Below are 19,785 nucleotides of genomic sequence, written 5' to 3'. Positions count from 1 at the left end.
ACTTCTATAACAATATGTTACTCCATGTGTCCCAATTTATGCGAATAATATTATTTTTTCAAAGTCAACCAATTTAAGTTTAATCGAAAATTCACCCATCATATTTTTAATTTTTTAAAATAAAATTTATATATTTATAAACTACGTGAAAAAGTTACAATTCACAATAATTAATCATCCAAAACATCTAGATGATATATGAAAATTTTATTTTATGATCAAAGATAAATTTATTTTAATCTCGATCCGTCAAAGGAGTAATATGTTATTTTATTTTTTAAAAGAAGAAAGATAAATAAAGAGAGAGAAAAAGAGGGTACACTTAAAAAATAGAAACAAAAAAATAAAAGAAAAGGACAGCTGAAGAAGAAAGTTTAGTCCTTTCTTGTTTTCTGTGTTCTTACGGGAGACAAACCAGGGATTTTTGAAAAAAAATTCAGAGAAATAGTGAACCAGAAGCTAAAATTACTGATACCCAATTTGTGGAATTCGAAATCTACAGCGAAAACGAAGCAAAAAAATTGAGCTTTTGAAGTTTCAAATTGGAGACAAAGTTAGGGTTTTTTTCTGTATTCAGGTAAAGTTTATTGCTTTTTGAAGTTTTTTTGATTACTACAATTGTTTTGGAGTATTGGGTTGATTGGGTTTATCTTGATTGCATCTATTGTGTAATTTTGATTTTTTTTTGTGTAAAGATATAATTTTTAGGCATTTTTAGGCTTATGGTGAATGAATGTTTATGTGGTTTTTGTTTGTTGGTTGGTTTGTTTTTGAGGTTTGAGGGATTTGTTTTTGTATCTTGTTTGGCTCAGCTTGGACTGTTTTAGGGTTTAGGTTTGTTTTCCAGAATTGAAGTGGTTTAAATAGAGGGAAATGGATAGTGAAGATTTATATTGTTTAGCTGAGTGGTTTTGATTGAAGTGTTGTTATTGTTTGTGTTAGTTTTTTCTCTGTTTTTGGTAATAATACTAATGTTGTGATTGCTGTTGAGTTATATAGTTGTCCGTCCCACGTGGACTGTGTAAGGTTTCCAATGGGCTTATAAAGGTCTTGAGCTATTCCGCTCCTTTGCTTAAGGTTTTGGGTTGGATGCACAAGATTCTTTTACAATTGCCGAGCTATTCAAAATTGTAAATTGGTATTTCTTTAATTTGCATAACTGTCTAGTGGTAGGAACACGACACATGTTAGACGCACATCACGGGTTCTATTCTTTCCACAAACAAAAGCCTAGTGTTTAAATGGAAAAAAGTAGAGGAATGGACCCATTACCTTTGAAGTGTGTGCACTGGCCTGTGAAAATTTCTCGGCTATAAACAAAAAAATAGTTAAGTGAAAGTTCTATGGACATGGCTATTGAATCTTCTGAACTTCTCGACAAGGCACAAAAAGCGGAAGGATGTGAGAGAGAAAAGGAAGAAGGAATACCATTACCTATCCTATATTTGCCTGTTCTTCTTTGCAGACTTAACTAGCCAAAAAGTAGCGGGGCGAATAGTAGCATTTTGAATTTAGCAGCAGGAGGTTCAAATTTGCTTCTATGCATTTTTAGCAATATTAAGTTTGTGAAGAAGCTGAAGATCTGGCTGCCTTGACGGATACCTACATGTTAGTCCTGAATTTAGGTGTTAACTCCTACAGACATTTCTCTAGCGAAGACCGAATTTCTGAACCTATTGACAGTGGAGAAAATGTATTCAAATGTTGGGCAGCATGGGGATACTTTTGCACTTAGGGTGCTCTACTGTGTTTCTTTCTATTGCTTGAATTGATTGTTACAATCACAAAGATAAAAATGTCAACTATTGATAATAAGTGCCAAAAGTATTAAGGGTGTTCCATCCCGCATAAACATATAATAATAAACTTTATTTCTAGACTGAATCTCTTTTGTGACAACCACAATTTCGTGTAGGTCCTTTTATTTTGGTATATACGTTTTGTACATGGGGTTTCCCCAAATGTCAATATAATTATATATTTTCCAAAAAAATAAACTCAAAATATTTTTTTTCATGTCATTGTCTTCTGTTCTTGCCTTCCAAACTATGCAAGGAAAGCGGAGGATAATGAAATGGAGACAAGGCCTAGATAAATGTAACACTAACTACCATCCCATCTATCATATCAGCTGAGTCGATCCGATTCAGTCTTATCAATTGATAGCTTAAATCCTATTTCAATGGAACTTGATGAGTCGATCTATGTACACATATTTCTTTTACTATTATATCGGGAGTCTTACTCATGGTGATGTCAGGTAGGGTGTCATAGAAAGATGTCTGAGGTAGTGGTGGTAAGTTTGAAGGTGCTCCGATCCAGCAAGTAATAAAAATACATCCCAATTCAGAACTTGGAATACATAAGCTTGGTTGGATATTATAGGAAAAGATCCATTTTTTCATGCTAGGTTCAACCCAAAAGAAAAGGAAAAAGTGACTCTACTTGTCATGCTCATGCTCTAAACTATGTTTTGGTAAGCTAAGTCAGGACAAAAGTTATTAGAGCATTAACCATACAAAAAATTGGTTTCTTCAATTATCTGGGACTGGAGTTATTAGCAGTGTATCAAAGGCGAAAAGCTCTAAAGTTCACTAGGGCTTTAAGCGCAATGTAAATAAAGCATGAGCTGTAATGAAAAAGGGTACAAAAGGGAGAAAAATACAAATATATATTTAGTCCAAGACTAATAATTATAAACATGAATAACAAATATATGTGCAATGAAATTGAATTTTTTTTATGATAAATCGAAATATCGATGGCTTAGTGTCACCTCTTCAGCAGAGGCTCATTGGCAAGGGAAAGTATGTCTTAGAACCTTGATGATTCACTGAAGCATACATAAAGCAAGGCGAAGCGCTCAACACGTTTTTAGTCTCGCTTCAGGGCTTAAGTGCGCCTTTGACAACACTGGTTATTAGAGCATGAACCAATCAATTTTCCTAAAAAGGCATGAGCCAATACAAAAATTTAGCTATTCACATAATCTCTTCAATGCTGTTAAATATTCTACCTTTTTTTATAAATACTTTCTGATATTTATTGTTGCGAAGTATGCATAGACCATTTCTTTGAGTAAAATCAAATAATATGAAAAGTAAAACTATCTCCATATATAGAGCAATTCTATTATATATATTATATAAAAAGGTAATAACGAGGGACAGATCTAGAATTTCATTTACTGGTTCAGGTGAACACAGTAACTTTTGTTTAGAACCTTGAGTAAGTATCTATAAATAATGGATTGTGAATCCCGTTATCATTGAATATTATCTTGAGGTTATTACAGATACAATAAAATTTAAATTTTGAATCCATCTCTGATAGTAATAACATTAACTTTAAATAATTTAAACTGACTAGATTCAATTTTCGTTCTACTTTTACGAGGAGAGATCGTAATAAATGTAAAGGGAAAGAATATTGTATTGGGAGTTGGAGTAGCACAATGTATGTCACGTACTAACACTAAAGTTCTTTTTGGCATATATTAATGAATCTGTCGTTTTCCTCTTAATTTTATTGTGTTAGTTCGCGTTTCGTATAGACTTGTGTAGCATATGCCAAAATTAACTTCTTAAATATGTGGGGATTAGTAACGAATCATTAAAAGAAATATTGTCATGCTGGTTGCTTACAATATAATAATAGTATCAAGTGGGCGGATGCAATATTTAAGCCGAGGGTCTTTCAGAAGCAACATCTACCTCCACAAGGTTGGATAAGATTTGGCGTAAACCTCGCCCTCCTGGGGTCCTATTTGGTATTTCACTGGGTCTAATTTCGGTGCGTCTTGTGTATATAAATATATATATATAGAGAAGCCAATTCTTATCAACAGTGTCAAAAAAAAAAAAAACTTTTAGTAGGGACCAAGGTAATAATGTTTTTTAGTTGGTGATCACATATCATTGGTGTATAGTTTCTGAAAAAATATTTTTTTCAATCTGTCGGAGTGTGTGGCCACCTCATCTGGAAAGTGTAAATTATCAGAGAGGTCACACATTATTGGATTATGCTATGTCTTAGCATGCTTATTTACACGTGAGCCTTATTCTTTTTTCATGGGTCAAATATGTGGAAATAAATTTTTGCTTTTTCGCGTGGTGGTGAAATTTGAACCCCGGACATCTTACCTGCTCTTATAACATGAGAAAAGAATGGACGTTGGTCCTTACTTAATTCCAAAAGAAAGCTCATGAGGTGAGGGTTGCTTCAAACCATATAAAGAGGATCCTCACCTCTCCCTGTTTTGTATAGCGAGGCCTGGCATTGAGGGAATGAGTTGTTGTCACTTTATATTGTCTTGGGTAACTATCACTTCGTGATATAGTTTTTCTTTTTTTGGTAGTTAGGCCCAAGGTTCATGTAATTGATACGATGGTAATTGTTGGGAATAAAATAAAATAGTCGGACTTACTATTTACAACAGTGTCTTAGGAGCTCTTGAGGCATAAATTAGTGTTGCCGCCTTGTAGGACTATTGCAGTGTTATCAAAAGCGAAGAATGTAAAAATAACTCTAAGCTGCTTTGGGGTTTTAAGCGCAAAACGCAAATAAAACATTGACTTTAATGGAAAAAGGTGCGAGGAAACAAATACAAACTATGTATGTGTAGTCATTAATAAGCATAAGCTTGAATAACAAGTATATGGACAAAGAAATTGAAAAAGAATAATGATAAACAGAATTACCAATTGTTTAGTATCACATCTTTAGGATTTTTCTCATTGGCAAGGAAAAGTATGTCTTAGAGCCTTAATGACAACGTTGAAGTGCCCATAAAGCAAGGCGAAGTGTTAACATGTTTTGTGTATCGCTTTAGGGCTTAAGCGCGCCTTTGTGAACATTCGACCATTCATGCCTTCTGTTTGCTTTATTTGAATGTTTTTTTGTTTCATAAAGACAAAATTGATGTAGCGTTTAGAATTAACTTCCCTTGGTATCTCCCAATTATGTTTAAAACAACTAGTCAGTTCTCGAGTACAAGGTCAAGTTAACAAATTTTCGTGTCTATTAGATCTATTGAACTAATATTTTGGATCAATTTTCAATGTTTTTTTGCAGCTGGAGGTTGCTGGATATTCCTTTTCTTTATCTATTTCAGATATGATGGAAAGGGTAGATATTACAAGAATCACTTTACATCTCGGAAGTCCTGATTTGTGAGTTACTATTACATTATGAAACTCGAGGACTTCTTTACCTTGACTGAGATGAGTAATGGGCTCACTACTCCTTCTCGAGTCCAGGAGCTACTCTCCATAATGCAGAAGGAAAGAGAGTGTGATGTCAAGAATGCTGGTGAAATAACAAAGCAGTGGTCTGCTGTTGCAAGCACAATAGCTGCAACTGAGAATAAAGAGTGTCTTGAACTCTTTATCCAGCTAGATGGACTCAGCTTTATTCAGAGTTGGTTACGGGATGCTCTAAGATTTGGAAATGAGACAGGTGAGTACTTTGTAGATGAGTCAATCAGTCATTTGATAGATCTTTTACTGCGAGCTGTTGAGAGGCTGCATGTAGATGATAAGAAGTCTGTATCTTCTGGAATCTGGCTGACTGTGAAGAGCCTCCTTGGCCACAATAATTCTAAGGTGCAAGAGAGAGCTAAAACATTACTTGATAGTTGGAATAACGGGAAAGACGACTGTATGGTTTCAGCGGGTATTGAAAAAGTACAAGCATCTATTAATGATAAAACAAGAGATACTGCGAATCTTGTTGGAGAAAATGGGCCGTCTGAACAGTCGTCTGTGGAAGGAGGTTCTGGAGAAGAAAAGACCAAGGAACATGTTGGCAATAGTAGGACACTGTCTTCAAGGTCTGATATCCATCAATCTAGGATTGGCGATACCGCAACATCCAACCAAAATTTGGAGCATACACACATGAAGGATGCGTTTCCAGGCTCTTCTTTGTCAAATTCGGTTACTGAAGGTGTCAAGGGTGAACACCCGGCACATCATGCAGAGTGTGCCACCAATGCTATTGATACGTCAAATGCGTCCACTTCTATAGAATTGAGACCTGGTCCTGTTGATGAACAGGCAGATGTTCCTGTTTCAGATTCAATTAATCACTCAAGTCACATTAAAGAAGTTGGAGGTTTTGAGAAATTCAACTCCGCAGTGTCTAAATCATTGGAAGACAGAACTATTTCTTTAGTTACTGATATCAGAGAAGCTTTGGATGCTATTGCTGGATCAGATTTACAAAAACAAACTGATGTCTACAACGAAAAGATTTGTAGCGGAAATTCTACTTTTGGTGATGTCTCAGTGGCTGTTCCCAAGGGAAAGACACCGGTGGATGATAGTAAACCTGATAATCATGGCAGCAGTAAGATAGTGCTTGAAGCTAAAGAAAACAGTAAGTGCAACAATGATGTATTGCAGGACTCCGACAAGCATAATCTGGAACATCCCATAGATTCTGTTGTTGGTCAGGCTGACAAACACACTAGCGACAACAGTGAGGACAAACACACTAGTGACAACAGTGAGGATGATATGGAAAATGAAAGTGAATTTCAAGAAGCAGGAAAAGGAGGTAGAGATAATGGTGTGTTTGGCAAGAAAAGTGATATTGATTTTGACTATGGCATCATGGATCCTTTAGAATTAGCTAGACAAGTTGCAATAGAAGTGGAGAGGGAAGTTCAGAGTTGCAGTTCTTCTGAGAAAATAGAGGAGAGTAAAATTCATGAGCCTGGTAGCCCAGTTTCTGTTAGTGCAAAACAAAGCCAAAAAAGAATTGAGTGCTCTAACAAGGAAGTATCAAGAGGGATGGCTCCTTCAACTGAAGCTTCACTTGCAAACTCAGAAGTTAGACCAATCAATGGAACTGTGAAGGTGGAATCTTCTCAGGTTGTTGATGCCACTTTGGATCTTGAAACCAACGTCGACAAAGGTCTCTGCACTTTTGATCTGAATCTAGAGGTTTGTTCAGATGATATGGATAGTCCAGGAAATCCGATCTCCAGTTCTGTATCTGTTGTTTCTGCTTCAAGGGCTGCAGCTGCCTCTGGAGTACCTGCTACTCCCTTACAGTTTGAAGGAACTCTTGGATGGAAAGGATCCGCTGCAACAAGTGCTTTTCGGCCTGCATCACCTCGCCGGATCCCTGGAGGTGAGAAGGCTGTTTCCTCTGGCGGGAATGCCAGCAGCTCAAAGCAAATGCAATGTTTCCATGATATTGATCTGAATGTATCTGAAGGTGGAGATGATAGGGTTGCAGACCTTTTCCCTGAAAAGAAAGTTTCATTATCATCTGCTCTTCCTCTAGGTAAATCTTCTCGTGAAGCCAGTCCAAGAAAATCGGAAATGTTAGAGTGGGATCTTAACTGTGCAAGTGAAGAGGGTGAAGCACCATCTGATTGGCGAATGGAGGGATCACTCTTGTCTCTGAGGAATGGTCATCCAAGCCAGTCACCTTCATCATCATCATCATCAAAGCAGCCTTCGTTAAGGAACTTTGATCTAAATGACCAGTCCTCTTTTCTCAATGATTTCTCAAATCTGAACAACTTCAAGAAACCACCTCAGAATTCTAATGCATCTGGTGGAATAAAATCAGGTGATACTGTTGTGTCCATCATGGGCGTGAAGGTTGAGGTCAACCGTAAAGATTATGCTGCTCAGTCTTCTCCTTTCCCAAATGGTAGGGTAGCAGAAAACGCTGTTGAGCATAACGTTGCAAGAGGTGGAGGAGTTTTAGGAATGGGATCTCCATTTCAATATACCCCTCTTCCTGCTTTCGGTTACAGTGGCATTGCTCCAGTTCCTCCCGCTTTCTCCTCATCGATGTATGGACCCAGTGGTCATATTCCTTACCTGGTTGATTCCAGGGGGGCTCCTGTTGTACCTCAAATTGGCGGATCTACTTCAGCAATACCACCCTCTTTCTCCCAACAATCATTCATTTTAAACATGGGAAGTGCACCTGTTCCCAACGGAGTTTGGCCATCACGAAGTGGTCTGGATCTCGACACTGGCTTAGTACTTGATCGTGGGAATAAAGACACCGGAGGTCTGAGGCAGCTTTTTGATCAAGGACAAGCTAGAACGATGGATGAACAGTTCAGGATCGGCATGCAACCCTCAACCAGTTTGAGTATCGGTGGGAAACGCAAAGAACCAGATGGTGGCTGGGAATCTTCCCCTTTCAAACATCATCCACCACCATGGAAGTAAACTTTCGATTTGTTATCCCAGTCGTTAAATCATTTATCGGCCAGTGTCTTGTAGCAGTAGGTAAATTAAAGGTAGGAGGAGGGGGGGTCTTATATTGATTTAAACTGGGATGAAGCATAATATAGTTGAATAAAGACATAATTTCTGAATGTAATATGATTCTTGACATTACTTTAAGAATAGGTGCAAAAGTTTACTTGTTCACTATGTTTCTTCTAACTTGTTCCTTCTGGTCACATTTTTAGGTATTTTGCTTTACTCAGCAAGCTTACATGTAACTGTAATTCTCATTTACACCCAAAGAAATTTAGAAGAATGTCTCTCTTTCATCTATTTTCATTTTCAAAGATATCCAGGGCTCGGAATCCAGACATGTGGTCAAGAGAGAAACAGCCTCATAGATGTTTGTTTAGACGTACATTTTTTTTGGAAAACAGATATCAATTTTTAAACAAAATTTATAACCATCATAAAATTTAAAACTATTTGAAAAAAACACCACCACCACATAAGCATAATAATAATGCTTACTAAGATGAATAAACAAAATTATAAGCTAAAATTACTTTTGCTTCAAATGTTGAATGAGACATAGTGTGAGAACTATAGACCACGAGTTCGAGCCATGCAATAATTATTGTCTAATTCTTCTGTCATTCATAGAATGGAAAAAAGAGGATAAATATACCCTCATATTATCATAAACGGTATGTAAATATTCTCCGTCATATTTTTGGGGCATTGATCTCTAACTAATGACAAAATAGGGACACACGTCTGATCTTATCCGTCGATTTCATATATATATTTTAGTTTTTGAACGGCAGAAACACCAATGTCCAAAAAAATATGACGAATGATATTTACTTACCAATTACGATAATTTAGAATAACTTATTTTTCAATCAAACGAGGTTTTTGACGGTGGCCACGTGGAGCTCTGTCCCCTATCGATCAGGCAAGCGGTTTCAATTCGTCCGCATTTTTGTTCCGTCGCCTCATAACCACTCTTCTTCTTCTTTATTTCTTCACATTTTTTTTTCTTCCCATTTCCATTCTAAGGAAACGAAAAAAAAATGAGAGAAATCTTACACATTCAAGGAGGCCAATGCGGGAACCAAATCGGTTCAAAATTCTGGGAAGTAATTTGTGATGAACACGGCATAGATCCAACGGGACGTTACAATTCTGATAATGCAGGTGCATCTGATCTACAACTTGAACGGATTAATGTGTATTTCAATGAAGCTACTGCTGGTCGTTTTGTACCTAGAGCTGTTCTTATGGATCTCGAACCTGGTACTATGGATAGTATTAGATCTGGTCCTTATGGACAAATTTTTCGCCCTGATAATTTTGTTTTTGGACAATCTGGTGCTGGAAATAATTGGGCAAAAGGACATTATACAGAAGGCGCTGAATTGATTGATTCTGTTCTCGATGTTGTTCGTAAAGAGGCTGAGTACTGTGACTGCATGCAAGGTATGAAAAAAAAAATAATTCAATTTTGCTTCTAAAATTTAGATATTCTAAAACTATGCGAAAAATGTTATAAGTTGCAATTCTTCTCGTATTTGATGAAATCATGTGTTCAAGTAAAAGTTTTGATGGATAAATAAATAATGAAATAATTGAAGTGTGTGTGAACTGTTTGATGTTAATCACCTCAATCGACAATGATAGCTATATGCTCTGGTGTTGTGATTAATGGATGGAGTTTGTTCGTATGATGCCTGAATGAACGCATGCAAACGTATAAAGTAGTATTTGTCTCTGTTAATGTACATTTGTAGATGTATAGTATTTGATAAGATATGTAGTTTATGGAAATATAAGAAGCATTTTGGACAAAACATATGGAGAAATTGTGGATAGACAAGTTCATATATAATTTGATCTATAATGCACCTTCGTGGTGAGACACGTATAAAAGAAGAGCTGGGATTATGATATATGATGTACTTTCATCTTTTTTCAGTAAATGATTTGAATTAACATTGAAAAGTTGGATTCGATCACCTTGTTTTTTGTTCTGTTGAAATTAATCAAGGATCTTACTGCCTAGTGTCTTTTCTCAAAACTTATAGTACAAATCAGAATGTTATATAAAAAAAAAATCGTACAATGATCCATGATTTTTTGGAGATACGAACGCCTAAGCTTTGTAGAACGAGAATTTCTCACAAATGCTTTAGTCTTTTCTGAATTTTTGAACATAAATGAATTTTATCTATATTTTAAATTGGACCTCTGTTTTAGTTTATTTTATTTATTTACAATCTTTGTTTTTTGTTTTATGAGCCAGGATTTCAGGTTTGTCACTCACTTGGAGGAGGGACTGGTTCCGGCATGGGAACTCTCTTAATTTCAAAGATAAGGGAAGAGTATCCAGATCGAATGATGCTCACCTTCTCTGTTTTTCCATCTCCAAAGGTTTCAGACACTGTTGTCGAACCATACAATGCTACACTTTCTGTGCACCAATTAGTAGAGAACGCTGATGAATGTATGGTCCTCGACAATGAAGCCCTCTACGACATCTGTTTTAGGACTCTAAAGCTCACTAATCCAACTTGTAAGTTTCTCTCTTTGATATTAACTCATACGATCATACTCTTTTCATTTTAGAACGTTCCAAATGTGTCGCATCATTCCTAAAATAACGGAGTGTTATTACATTTAACCTTCTACCTCGAACTTTATTATAAAAAGGGCAATTACTAATTCTAAATCCTGATGTAAAAACATTGAGTTTAGTCAAGCAACGTTGTATAAATTGATAGTTTGATACGAATGGAGTATCCTTTTTGTTTGCAGTTGGTGACCTAAATCATTTGATATCTGCAACAATGAGTGGTGTTACATGTTGTCTGCGATTTCCCGGTCAGCTGAACTCAGACTTGAGAAAATTGGCTGTGAATCTAATCCCGTTCCCACGTCTTCATTTCTTCATGGTGGGATTCGCACCACTGACATCTCGTGGATCACAGCAATACAGTTCCCTCACAGTTCCAGAGCTTACACAACAAATGTGGGATGCTAAGAATATGATGTGTGCAGCTGACCCTCGTCATGGACGTTACTTAACAGCATCTGCTATGTTTAGGGGAAAAATGAGTACTAAAGAAGTCGATGAACAGATGATCAACGTCCAAAACAAGAACTCGTCGTACTTTGTTGAGTGGATCCCTAACAATGTGAAGTCTAGTGTGTGTGACATTCCACCAACTGGGCTAAAAATGGCATCTACATTTATTGGGAACTCGACGTCCATTCAAGAAATGTTTAGGAGAGTGAGTGAGCAGTTCACGGCCATGTATAGACGAAAGGCGTTTTTGCATTGGTATACTGGGGAAGGAATGGATGAAATGGAATTTACTGAAGCTGAGAGTAATATGAATGATTTGGTTGCAGAATATCAACAGTATCAAGATGCTACTGCTGAGGTTGAGGAAGATTTTGATGAAGGTGTTGAAGAACATTATGAAGGCCAATAACTTCTCAAATTTTAGTATCACAGAATATTGCTTTGTTTATTTTTTGTTTGTGGATTTGTTAAATGCTTATGTTTTTTTTTTTTTTAGATTTATTATTGTTATTTGGATGAACCCTCTGTTTTATTTGTTCTTTTGTGAATGAAAATTAAATGTTAGATAGTGATTTGAATATGTAAAGGGAAAAGGGTTAAAAAAAAATGTCTGTATACGTGAAATGAATAGAATTGTCCTGTGTAGTTTGATTCAAAAATGTAGTTGCCGTTAATACTTTGGTCCAAATCCAAAAATGTCTTTATTGTTATTTAATGAGTCAAAATTCAAAAATGCTCATTTTCAAAATAAATATATTATTTAAATCTTTTTAACACATTCTTTTCTAGCAAATGTTTATGCTACCTCAATTCAAAAGAAGATAAAATAAGAAATATTTTAATTATCATTATATATACTATAATCTTATATATATATATGACATATCTATCTGTTAAAACGGTATATGAAGTTATAACGGTATATGAAGTTATTTTATTTTAATTGATAAAATGAGATCAAGAAGAAAATAATTATCTCTTACATTTTTATTTTGTTAAAATAATTTTAAAAGAAAAAAACAAGAATCGAGTTTTTTAATAATATTTTAATTAGAAAAAAAATATATTTTCAAAAGAAAAGAATAATATATTTATTTTGGAAATGGGCAGTTTTGATCCATAATAAACATTTTTGGACCAAAGTATTGATTGGAAAAATATTTCTGAATCAAAGTATTAACGACAAAGGATATATAAGCCAAACTTCATTACCCCAAAAAAACTCATTTATAGTTCTACTAACCACATTTCGGTTATATATGTTATTCCTCATCAAATAATTCTATCATATTTCTCCTTTTACGAGATAATGATGTCAATCTCACGCCTTATCATGAGATAAGAAAATATATTACATGAATTTTTTTTTAAAAAAAAAATTAAAATGAATTACACCAAATCTAATTATCTATTAGTCGAGATGATCTCTTAGTTTCAATTCTTTTCATCCTCCTTTTTCTCCTAGCTTCTGCATATTGGGCCTTTCTTTGAGACATACCACTTATTGGGCCTGTATACCTCACAAAGCCCAATCCATTAGTTGATGAAAACATGGGCTGTTCTTGTGGAAGTTGGCCCATTACTATTGGGCTTATATGGTTCATCAAGCCCAATTGTGGAAGTTGGCCCTGTAACTAGCTAGTATACTGATTTAGTAACGCAAAATAAAATTGTATTGATTATATTTTTTTGTAAGAAAAATAATTTAGTAAATATTCACGTTTGAGTGTAATTAAATATAACTTTAAAAGTGAAAAGAGAGATGAAAATCAAGTTATAAAATTGTTTACCGAATTTGAAATACAAAATCATAATTTTCATGATCAAACACTGATTAACCGATAATGATATGAAATATTTCATTACTTACCTTTTCTAATTGATTTTAACTCAACATTGTAAGCTTTTTGCTTGTTATTATAACTTTGTACTATCTCCACCTCCTGTAGTTTTAGACAAACGAAAAAGGAGTAAAAAAAAAAAAGATTAGTCCGATAAACTAAGCATCGCGTATTAATAGGGTTTGTATTACAAGCATTAGTGATTGTTTTCACCGTTTGAACATGTGATTTATTAATCACATATAGATAATATTATCGTTGTCTTCTATCTTTTAATCAATAAAAGAGAGGATAAAAAAATTAACACAATGAACTAAGTATTTCGTGTCAGTAGGATTTAAAAGAAAGACCGCACCTCCAAGATGGTGATGTAGACATATCTTATACTTAATGCAAGTATTAATGACTATTTTCACGAATCAAACTTATACTCCAAAAAATACGATAATTTTGAAAACAAACAAACATATTATTTATTAAACAATTTACTGACTCACTCACCTGTCTTAAGGATTCTCTACATCAACTCAACTTCTCTATATTACGCATCAACTTTTCTCTTATCTGCAAAAAAAAGAGAGGCAAGAATGCAAACAAAAGTTGTATATTCTTTGTTCTAATTTATTTAATATCGTAAGTATGAATTTCAAAATCTCAAATACGAAAATTTTAAGTTTTTATCGCGAAATATTTACATATATGAATTATAGTATATAGGGATTGGAATCATGCCATATAATTTTAGTTAATATCTCAAAAAATTACTTAACAATAAGAAATTTACTAAGTAAAGTTATTAAACATAGTTTGTGTTATACGAATAAAATCACTCAATTTAAATATTTTATTTTTCAAAATCATTCAACTATATTCATTATTTAAATTACTTAACTCAAAATCTTTGTATTAATAAAATTACTCAAGTTTATTTATCATTAAGAAAAAAATTAACATGACAAATCGTAACTTTATTAATCTAACATATTTTAACTGGTCCAAATTTAGCCCAATCTAGTGAAGTTTATTACATCTCAGACGCAAGTTTAATAATAAGTTTTTATATAAAGAGTTAAAAGTTAAGTGATTTTATCGTCACAAAATAAAGTTTAGTGATTTTGTTAGGAAAATTCTCAATATTTGAATAATCTTTTGAATCTTTTTATTTATTATCATGCAAGATTTTTTTTAATACTAACTTTAGTCAAGTACTTTAAAAGATAAAGTCTTAAATTGTTTGATTTTACTGATACAAAATAAAATTCAATGACTTTAATCGAATAAACTCTCAAAGTTTAATTACCTTTTGAAATATTAATTCCACGTAAATTAGGATGAAATTATTTTGCTTATCGAAATCAAAAGGATGTCAAATAAACTAGGACGATAATAATAAACATATAAACGAAGAATCGAAAAGTTTAAAATTCATAAATTTTCAGTACCTTTCTTTCAGATTCTTCAATTTGGTCTTTTAGATTCAACAAAATATTGGCCACATTGATTTCATCTTCATTGAATGAAGCACATTCTATAATCCTATTTTGGATCATTTTTTTTTCGAAGTCAGATTTTTTATTTATTTTTTAAAAAGTATTCAAATATATTTAAATATACATAAAAAAATATTTTTTAGGTTTCCTTATCTAATTTGAATTGGAGAACTTAGGAGGCCGGGGAGGTTTTTCTTTTTAGTTTAAGAGTATATATTTTATTATTAAAAAAATGATAAGAAAATATTAATTTTGTTTTTTTCCCAAATATTATTTAATTTTCTGAAATAGAAACGTGACGAATCTATATTAAAGTTTTATTGTCATGAAACTTTCTTGGAAATAAGGTGGTGTCAATTTGATAGAAAATTATATTACTTTATTTTTGATATATTTTTTATTATATTTATATTTAAAAAATTGCAATTTATATTTTGGCATATATATATATATATATATATTAGACTTTAAACTTGGCTTCAAATTTTCACTTTGACCTTCAACTTTTATAATGCACAAACAGACAATTAACTATTCAGCTTTTAAATAAATAAACACATGAATCCTACATAGCATAATATACGAAGGATATCACAAAAATGACACATAGGACATGAGTGTCTATTTGTTAAACTTTATACAAGTTTAAGTGTCTATTTGTGCACACCTAAAGTTGAAGAAAATAAATGTAATTCAAAGCCAAGTTAAAGAATATATTTATGTATTATGTCTATTATTTTTTTATATAATTTCTGAATATCTAAATTTTTAATTTAAAATATCAAATTGATATAATTAAATTAAACTTTTAAAATAAATCAAATTAACTTTTAAAAAGCGAAATATAATAAGTAAAATGAAACCGAAGAAATACATCAAATTCCCATATTGTGATCCATTTGTTATTTGTTAGGACTTAGGAGTTGAGACGACGAAGTTTTAATTAACTTCAATTAAAATAAGACTTCACAACAAGAAGTTGTTCTCTATATATTCTTTTCATTTCATATTAGTTAACGTAATTTCCTTCTAATAAATATATTACTTTTTTAATTTAAGAATGAGATTTAGTCGAGCTAAACTAATTTCAAGACTAGTTAATATTAAAGTAAAATGGAGTAAAAATAATTAATTTTATAAAAAGACAAGTAAATTCAGATAAATATTTTTAATATTCTCAATAGTGAGATGATTGAAAAAGAGAAGATGACTAGAGAAACTAATTAAACAAGTGTTTGATTATGCATTTTAAATTAAAATTAAAAAAGTTATCTTTAAATATTTATTGACCATAAAATTTGATCAGATTTAAAAAATCTATTCTTCAAATATTTTTATATTTTCAAAAATTGGCTCACACCAATTTTTGAATTTTAAAACTTTCGTTCACAAAATTTTAAAATATTTTCAAATAAAATGTATACTCAGACATAGTTTAAAAATGTAAATTTCAAGTTTCAAGAGGAGCTTAAAATTACAAAATTATGAGAATTAAAAAAATAAAATTTTAAAATTGTTCTACCATATTCTTAAAAGAAATAAACAAATATTGGATAAACTTTATCATATCATATACTGTAGATATATTACAGCCACTTTTGTCTTTTTTCCTATTTTGTTTGTTATGTAGCCGAATTCTAAATTTAAATGTAATTTTATTAATTTAAAATTGTATTAGAATGCTCATTTTTGGTCATAAATGAAATTTATTTAGATTAATTACTTACTTGCACGTCAAATAATAAGAAAAATAATATTAATTTTTAATTTCCAAGTTGTTTACAGCTGTTACTCACTTTAATTTTCTCTCTTTTCTAAGTCTATTTATATGAAAATCATGAATGATAAACTTTATTTTATAATCTTCAAAAACTATATATTATAAAAGTTTATTTTAATGTGTGTTAGCCATGGCCATCTCCAAATTTCTTCTTGTTACTATGGTTTTGATTTCTCTACTTGTTTTTCGTCCTGTGGAAGCTAATGGCAACGGTGACGGTGACAATTTAGCGGTATATTTTTTTAAATTTGAATATTTAATTTATTATCGGAATAAAATAAAAATTAGCTATAAGTGTTATATGTAACTAAATAAGATTTAATGGTTAATTTAGGTGCACACGGCTGGACCAGAGGGTGCTAACAACCCTACTTACATCCCTACATCAGGTAATTAATTAATCATATATATATATATATATATATATATATATATATATTATAAACCATCAACTTTTATTTATAATTTGGAAGTGTGATATATATGACCTATAGTCAATTATTCAATTTTCATATTTGTATCAAATGAACTTGAAATTAATTGCTAAATTTAACCCCCTTTAAGCTAGGATTAATTTTAGTCCGGGAATTTAGGAGCAACGATAAAGTTATTTTTGTTTATGTCTTAAAAGGAATCACTAATATTTGTATTAGAATCGATTATATACATGATACTTTCGAAATTCTTAGTAGAGATCTTTTGTGCAACGTATTGAACTTGATTTTTCCTCCAAAAAAACAAACATATAGTAGTAATTTAAATATTGCTCTATTTCCACAAACGTAAATTGCTAACATTTGACCATACATTTTAGATCAGATTTTGAAAATTTATTTTTAAATATTTGTTTGATTTAAATTTAATCAGATTATTTAAAAATTTAATCTTCAAATATTTTCAAGTTTTTCAAATCAAATTTTAGTAGAAATTTCATTGTATCCGCAAAATTCAAAGTCAAAATACATATCCAAACATATCCTCAAGTTTCAAAATTAATCATAACATCAAAACTCACATTCTCAAATTTCAATATTAGGAATACCCTAGTTTTATCTCATATTGATATCTCAAACTGTAAATTATGTTTACTTGTTAATTACTTAGTGATACAAACCAACAAACTCTTATTTTATTCAACTCCCCCCCCCCCCCCACCCACTCCGGTTACTTTTCTCGGAAATTATTTGACTAAATATAGATAAGTGTAAGTTAGTCTATGTCTGAACCATATTCCTCGTGGAATGAACCCTAGCCTGAAAGTTAGATTCTTTAGTTGACAACGATCACTTATACTTCTTTTGTAATTTAGACGTGTCAAAATTTTATAATTTTTTTGATCCAACGGAAGCTCAAAATCCTAAATCCGTCTTCGTAATTTTTTTCAAGAGTGTGGAACAGCATGTGAGGCAAGATGTAGTCTAGCATCAAGACATAAAATGTGTTTGAGAGCATGTGGGACTTGTTGCACTCGTTGTAATTGTGTGCCTCCAGGCACCTCTGGGAACCAAGATCTTTGCCCTTGTTACCGTGACATGCTCACTCATCATGGCAAGCACAAGTGTCCCTAAATATATATATATATATATATATACTTATACATAGTAATATATGTATAACATAAAACTTTTTAAGAAGTGATCAAAAATAAAACGCGATAAATTTTAGATGATTTTTAGATATTTTATTTAATTTTTTATCGGCTTGAAAATTTGCGATTTCTTTTGTATCGACCTATATGCGCGATCGCGTGTTCTAGATGATAAATGTCACTCGTGTAGTCCCTATATCTTTGGCAAGTTTTGTAAGTTGTTACATATCTTATTACTTTTTAACTTTTTTGTGATATAAATAGTTCAAGTTATAAATTTTATGTTAAAGGACACAATATTTTTCATGATTTGACTTAATTTTAATTTACTGAGTTCATGACTTCAGATAGGAAGAGATGCATAGGTTAAATGTTTTATTTAGAAGTAGTCAAGTGTTATCGTGCTTTCTGTGAGAGAAAATGTATGAACTAATACACACGAAAAAACTAATTTTAGCGCTCGAAGCATTAAAAAGAAAATTATGAGGACCTCCGAAATGTGTTGCGAACATTCAACGTATAACCATACCATTTTTTTCACGCTCATTTTTGCATTTGCTATTCCTTTTTAAGAATCACCCAAATGTCTCAATTTTTCGTGTGTATTAATCCATGGATCTGGCGCCCAAAACATCCAAAAAAAATTCTCAAAAAAATATATATTAAGACCTCCTTAATGATTTGTGGAAACTCCACATATAATCAAACCATTTTTTCAATGCTTATTTTCGCATATACAAATTATTTTTTTTAAGAATTGCCTAAATTTTTTGATTTTTTTGTATCTATTAGCCTTTGGATTTAGCGCCTAAGGCACACAATTTTTTTCTCAAAAAACTTTATGAGGATCTCCGTAATGAGTTGGGGAACATTCACATATACTCACACCATTTTTTCTACGTCCATTTCCCTATTTATAAGCTATTTTTTTAGGAATCGCCCAAATTTCTTGATTTTTCTTGTATATTAGCCCATGAATCTACCGCCCAGAATACCCAAAAAAAATTTCTTAAAAAACTCTTAAGGACCTCCATAATGAGTTAGGAACCTTCACATATACTCACACTATTTTTTTCACATCTATTTTCGCATTTACAAGTTTTTTTTGCAGGAATCACCCAAATTCTTTTATTATTCGTGTGTATTAGCCATTGATCAGGTGTCCGGAGAATCCATAAAAAATTCTCAAAAAAACAACAACTTTATAAGAACCTCCATAATGAGTTGGGGAACCTTCACATATACTGAAATTATTTTTGTCATGACAATTTTTGCATTTACAAATCGTTTTCAACAATCACCCAATTTTCCTGATTTTGTATGTGTATTAGCTCGTGGATCTGACCCCTGGAACACCAAAAATTTTAACTCAAAATAGTCTATGAGGACCTCCGTAATGAGTTTGGGAACCTTCACATCTATTCCACTATTTTTTTACTCCCATTTCCGCATTTACAAGCCCCTTTTTTAGGAATCACCAAAAATCTCTGATTTTTCATATGTATTAGCCCATGGATCTGGTGCTCGAAGCATCAAAAAAAGTTTCTCAAAAAAATTTATGAGGAACTTCGTAGTGAGTTGATGAACCTTCACCTAACTCACACTCTTTCTTTCACACCTATTTCCGCATTTTCAAGTCGTTTTTAAAGAATAACCTAAATTCTCTGATTTTTTATGTGTATTAGGTCAGGAATCTGGCGCCCATAGTCTCCAAAAAGTTTTTTGAGAAAAACTTTTTGAAGAACTTTGTAATGAGTTGGGAAACTTTCATGTATACTTACACCATTTTTAACGCTT

General features: G+C 32.3%; 3 protein-coding genes and 1 long non-coding RNA gene across 4 annotated transcripts; 3 read left to right on the top strand and 1 right to left on the bottom strand.

Moving 5' to 3' along the window:
* The first annotated feature begins 264 nt into the window (after positions 1–264).
* LOC101261399 (uncharacterized) lies at positions 265–8,405 on the top strand. The gene is made up of 2 exons (XM_004252788.5): positions 265–577; positions 5,074–8,405. Exon 2 carries the CDS (start codon positions 5,190–5,192, stop codon positions 8,199–8,201), a length of 3,012 nt encoding a protein of 1,003 aa, XP_004252836.1. The 5' UTR covers positions 265–577; positions 5,074–5,189; the 3' UTR covers positions 8,202–8,405.
* Positions 8,406–8,973: 568 nt separating this feature from the next.
* Positions 8,974–11,861, top strand: LOC101248956 (tubulin beta-3 chain-like). Its single transcript, XM_004252752.5, has 3 exons — positions 8,974–9,683; positions 10,507–10,776; positions 11,019–11,861. The coding sequence occupies exons 1-3, from the start codon at positions 9,278–9,280 to the stop codon at positions 11,696–11,698; spliced, it is 1,356 nt and encodes a 451-aa protein (XP_004252800.1). The 5' UTR covers positions 8,974–9,277; the 3' UTR covers positions 11,699–11,861.
* Positions 11,862–13,118: 1,257 nt separating this feature from the next.
* On the bottom strand, positions 13,119–14,695 carry LOC138340726 (uncharacterized). The gene is made up of 3 exons (XR_011213475.1): positions 14,573–14,695; positions 13,632–13,694; positions 13,119–13,232 (listed from the first exon to the last, which is right to left on the bottom strand). It is a non-coding gene; the product is annotated as an uncharacterized lncRNA (long non-coding RNA).
* A 1,668-nt stretch (positions 14,696–16,363) lies between these two features.
* Positions 16,364–18,294, top strand: LOC101248656 (cypmaclein-like). The gene is made up of 3 exons (XM_010316347.4): positions 16,364–16,632; positions 16,735–16,789; positions 17,787–18,294. Exons 1-3 carry the CDS (start codon positions 16,531–16,533, stop codon positions 17,966–17,968), a joined length of 339 nt encoding a protein of 112 aa, XP_010314649.1. The 5' UTR covers positions 16,364–16,530; the 3' UTR covers positions 17,969–18,294.
* The last annotated feature ends 1,491 nt before the right edge of the window (positions 18,295–19,785 follow it).

This window comes from Solanum lycopersicum, chromosome 12, assembly GCF_036512215.1.
Source record: "Solanum lycopersicum chromosome 12, SLM_r2.1".
NCBI classification, from domain to species: domain Eukaryota; kingdom Viridiplantae; phylum Streptophyta; class Magnoliopsida; order Solanales; family Solanaceae; genus Solanum; species Solanum lycopersicum.
This window is presented reverse-complemented; position numbering and strand designations above follow the sequence as displayed.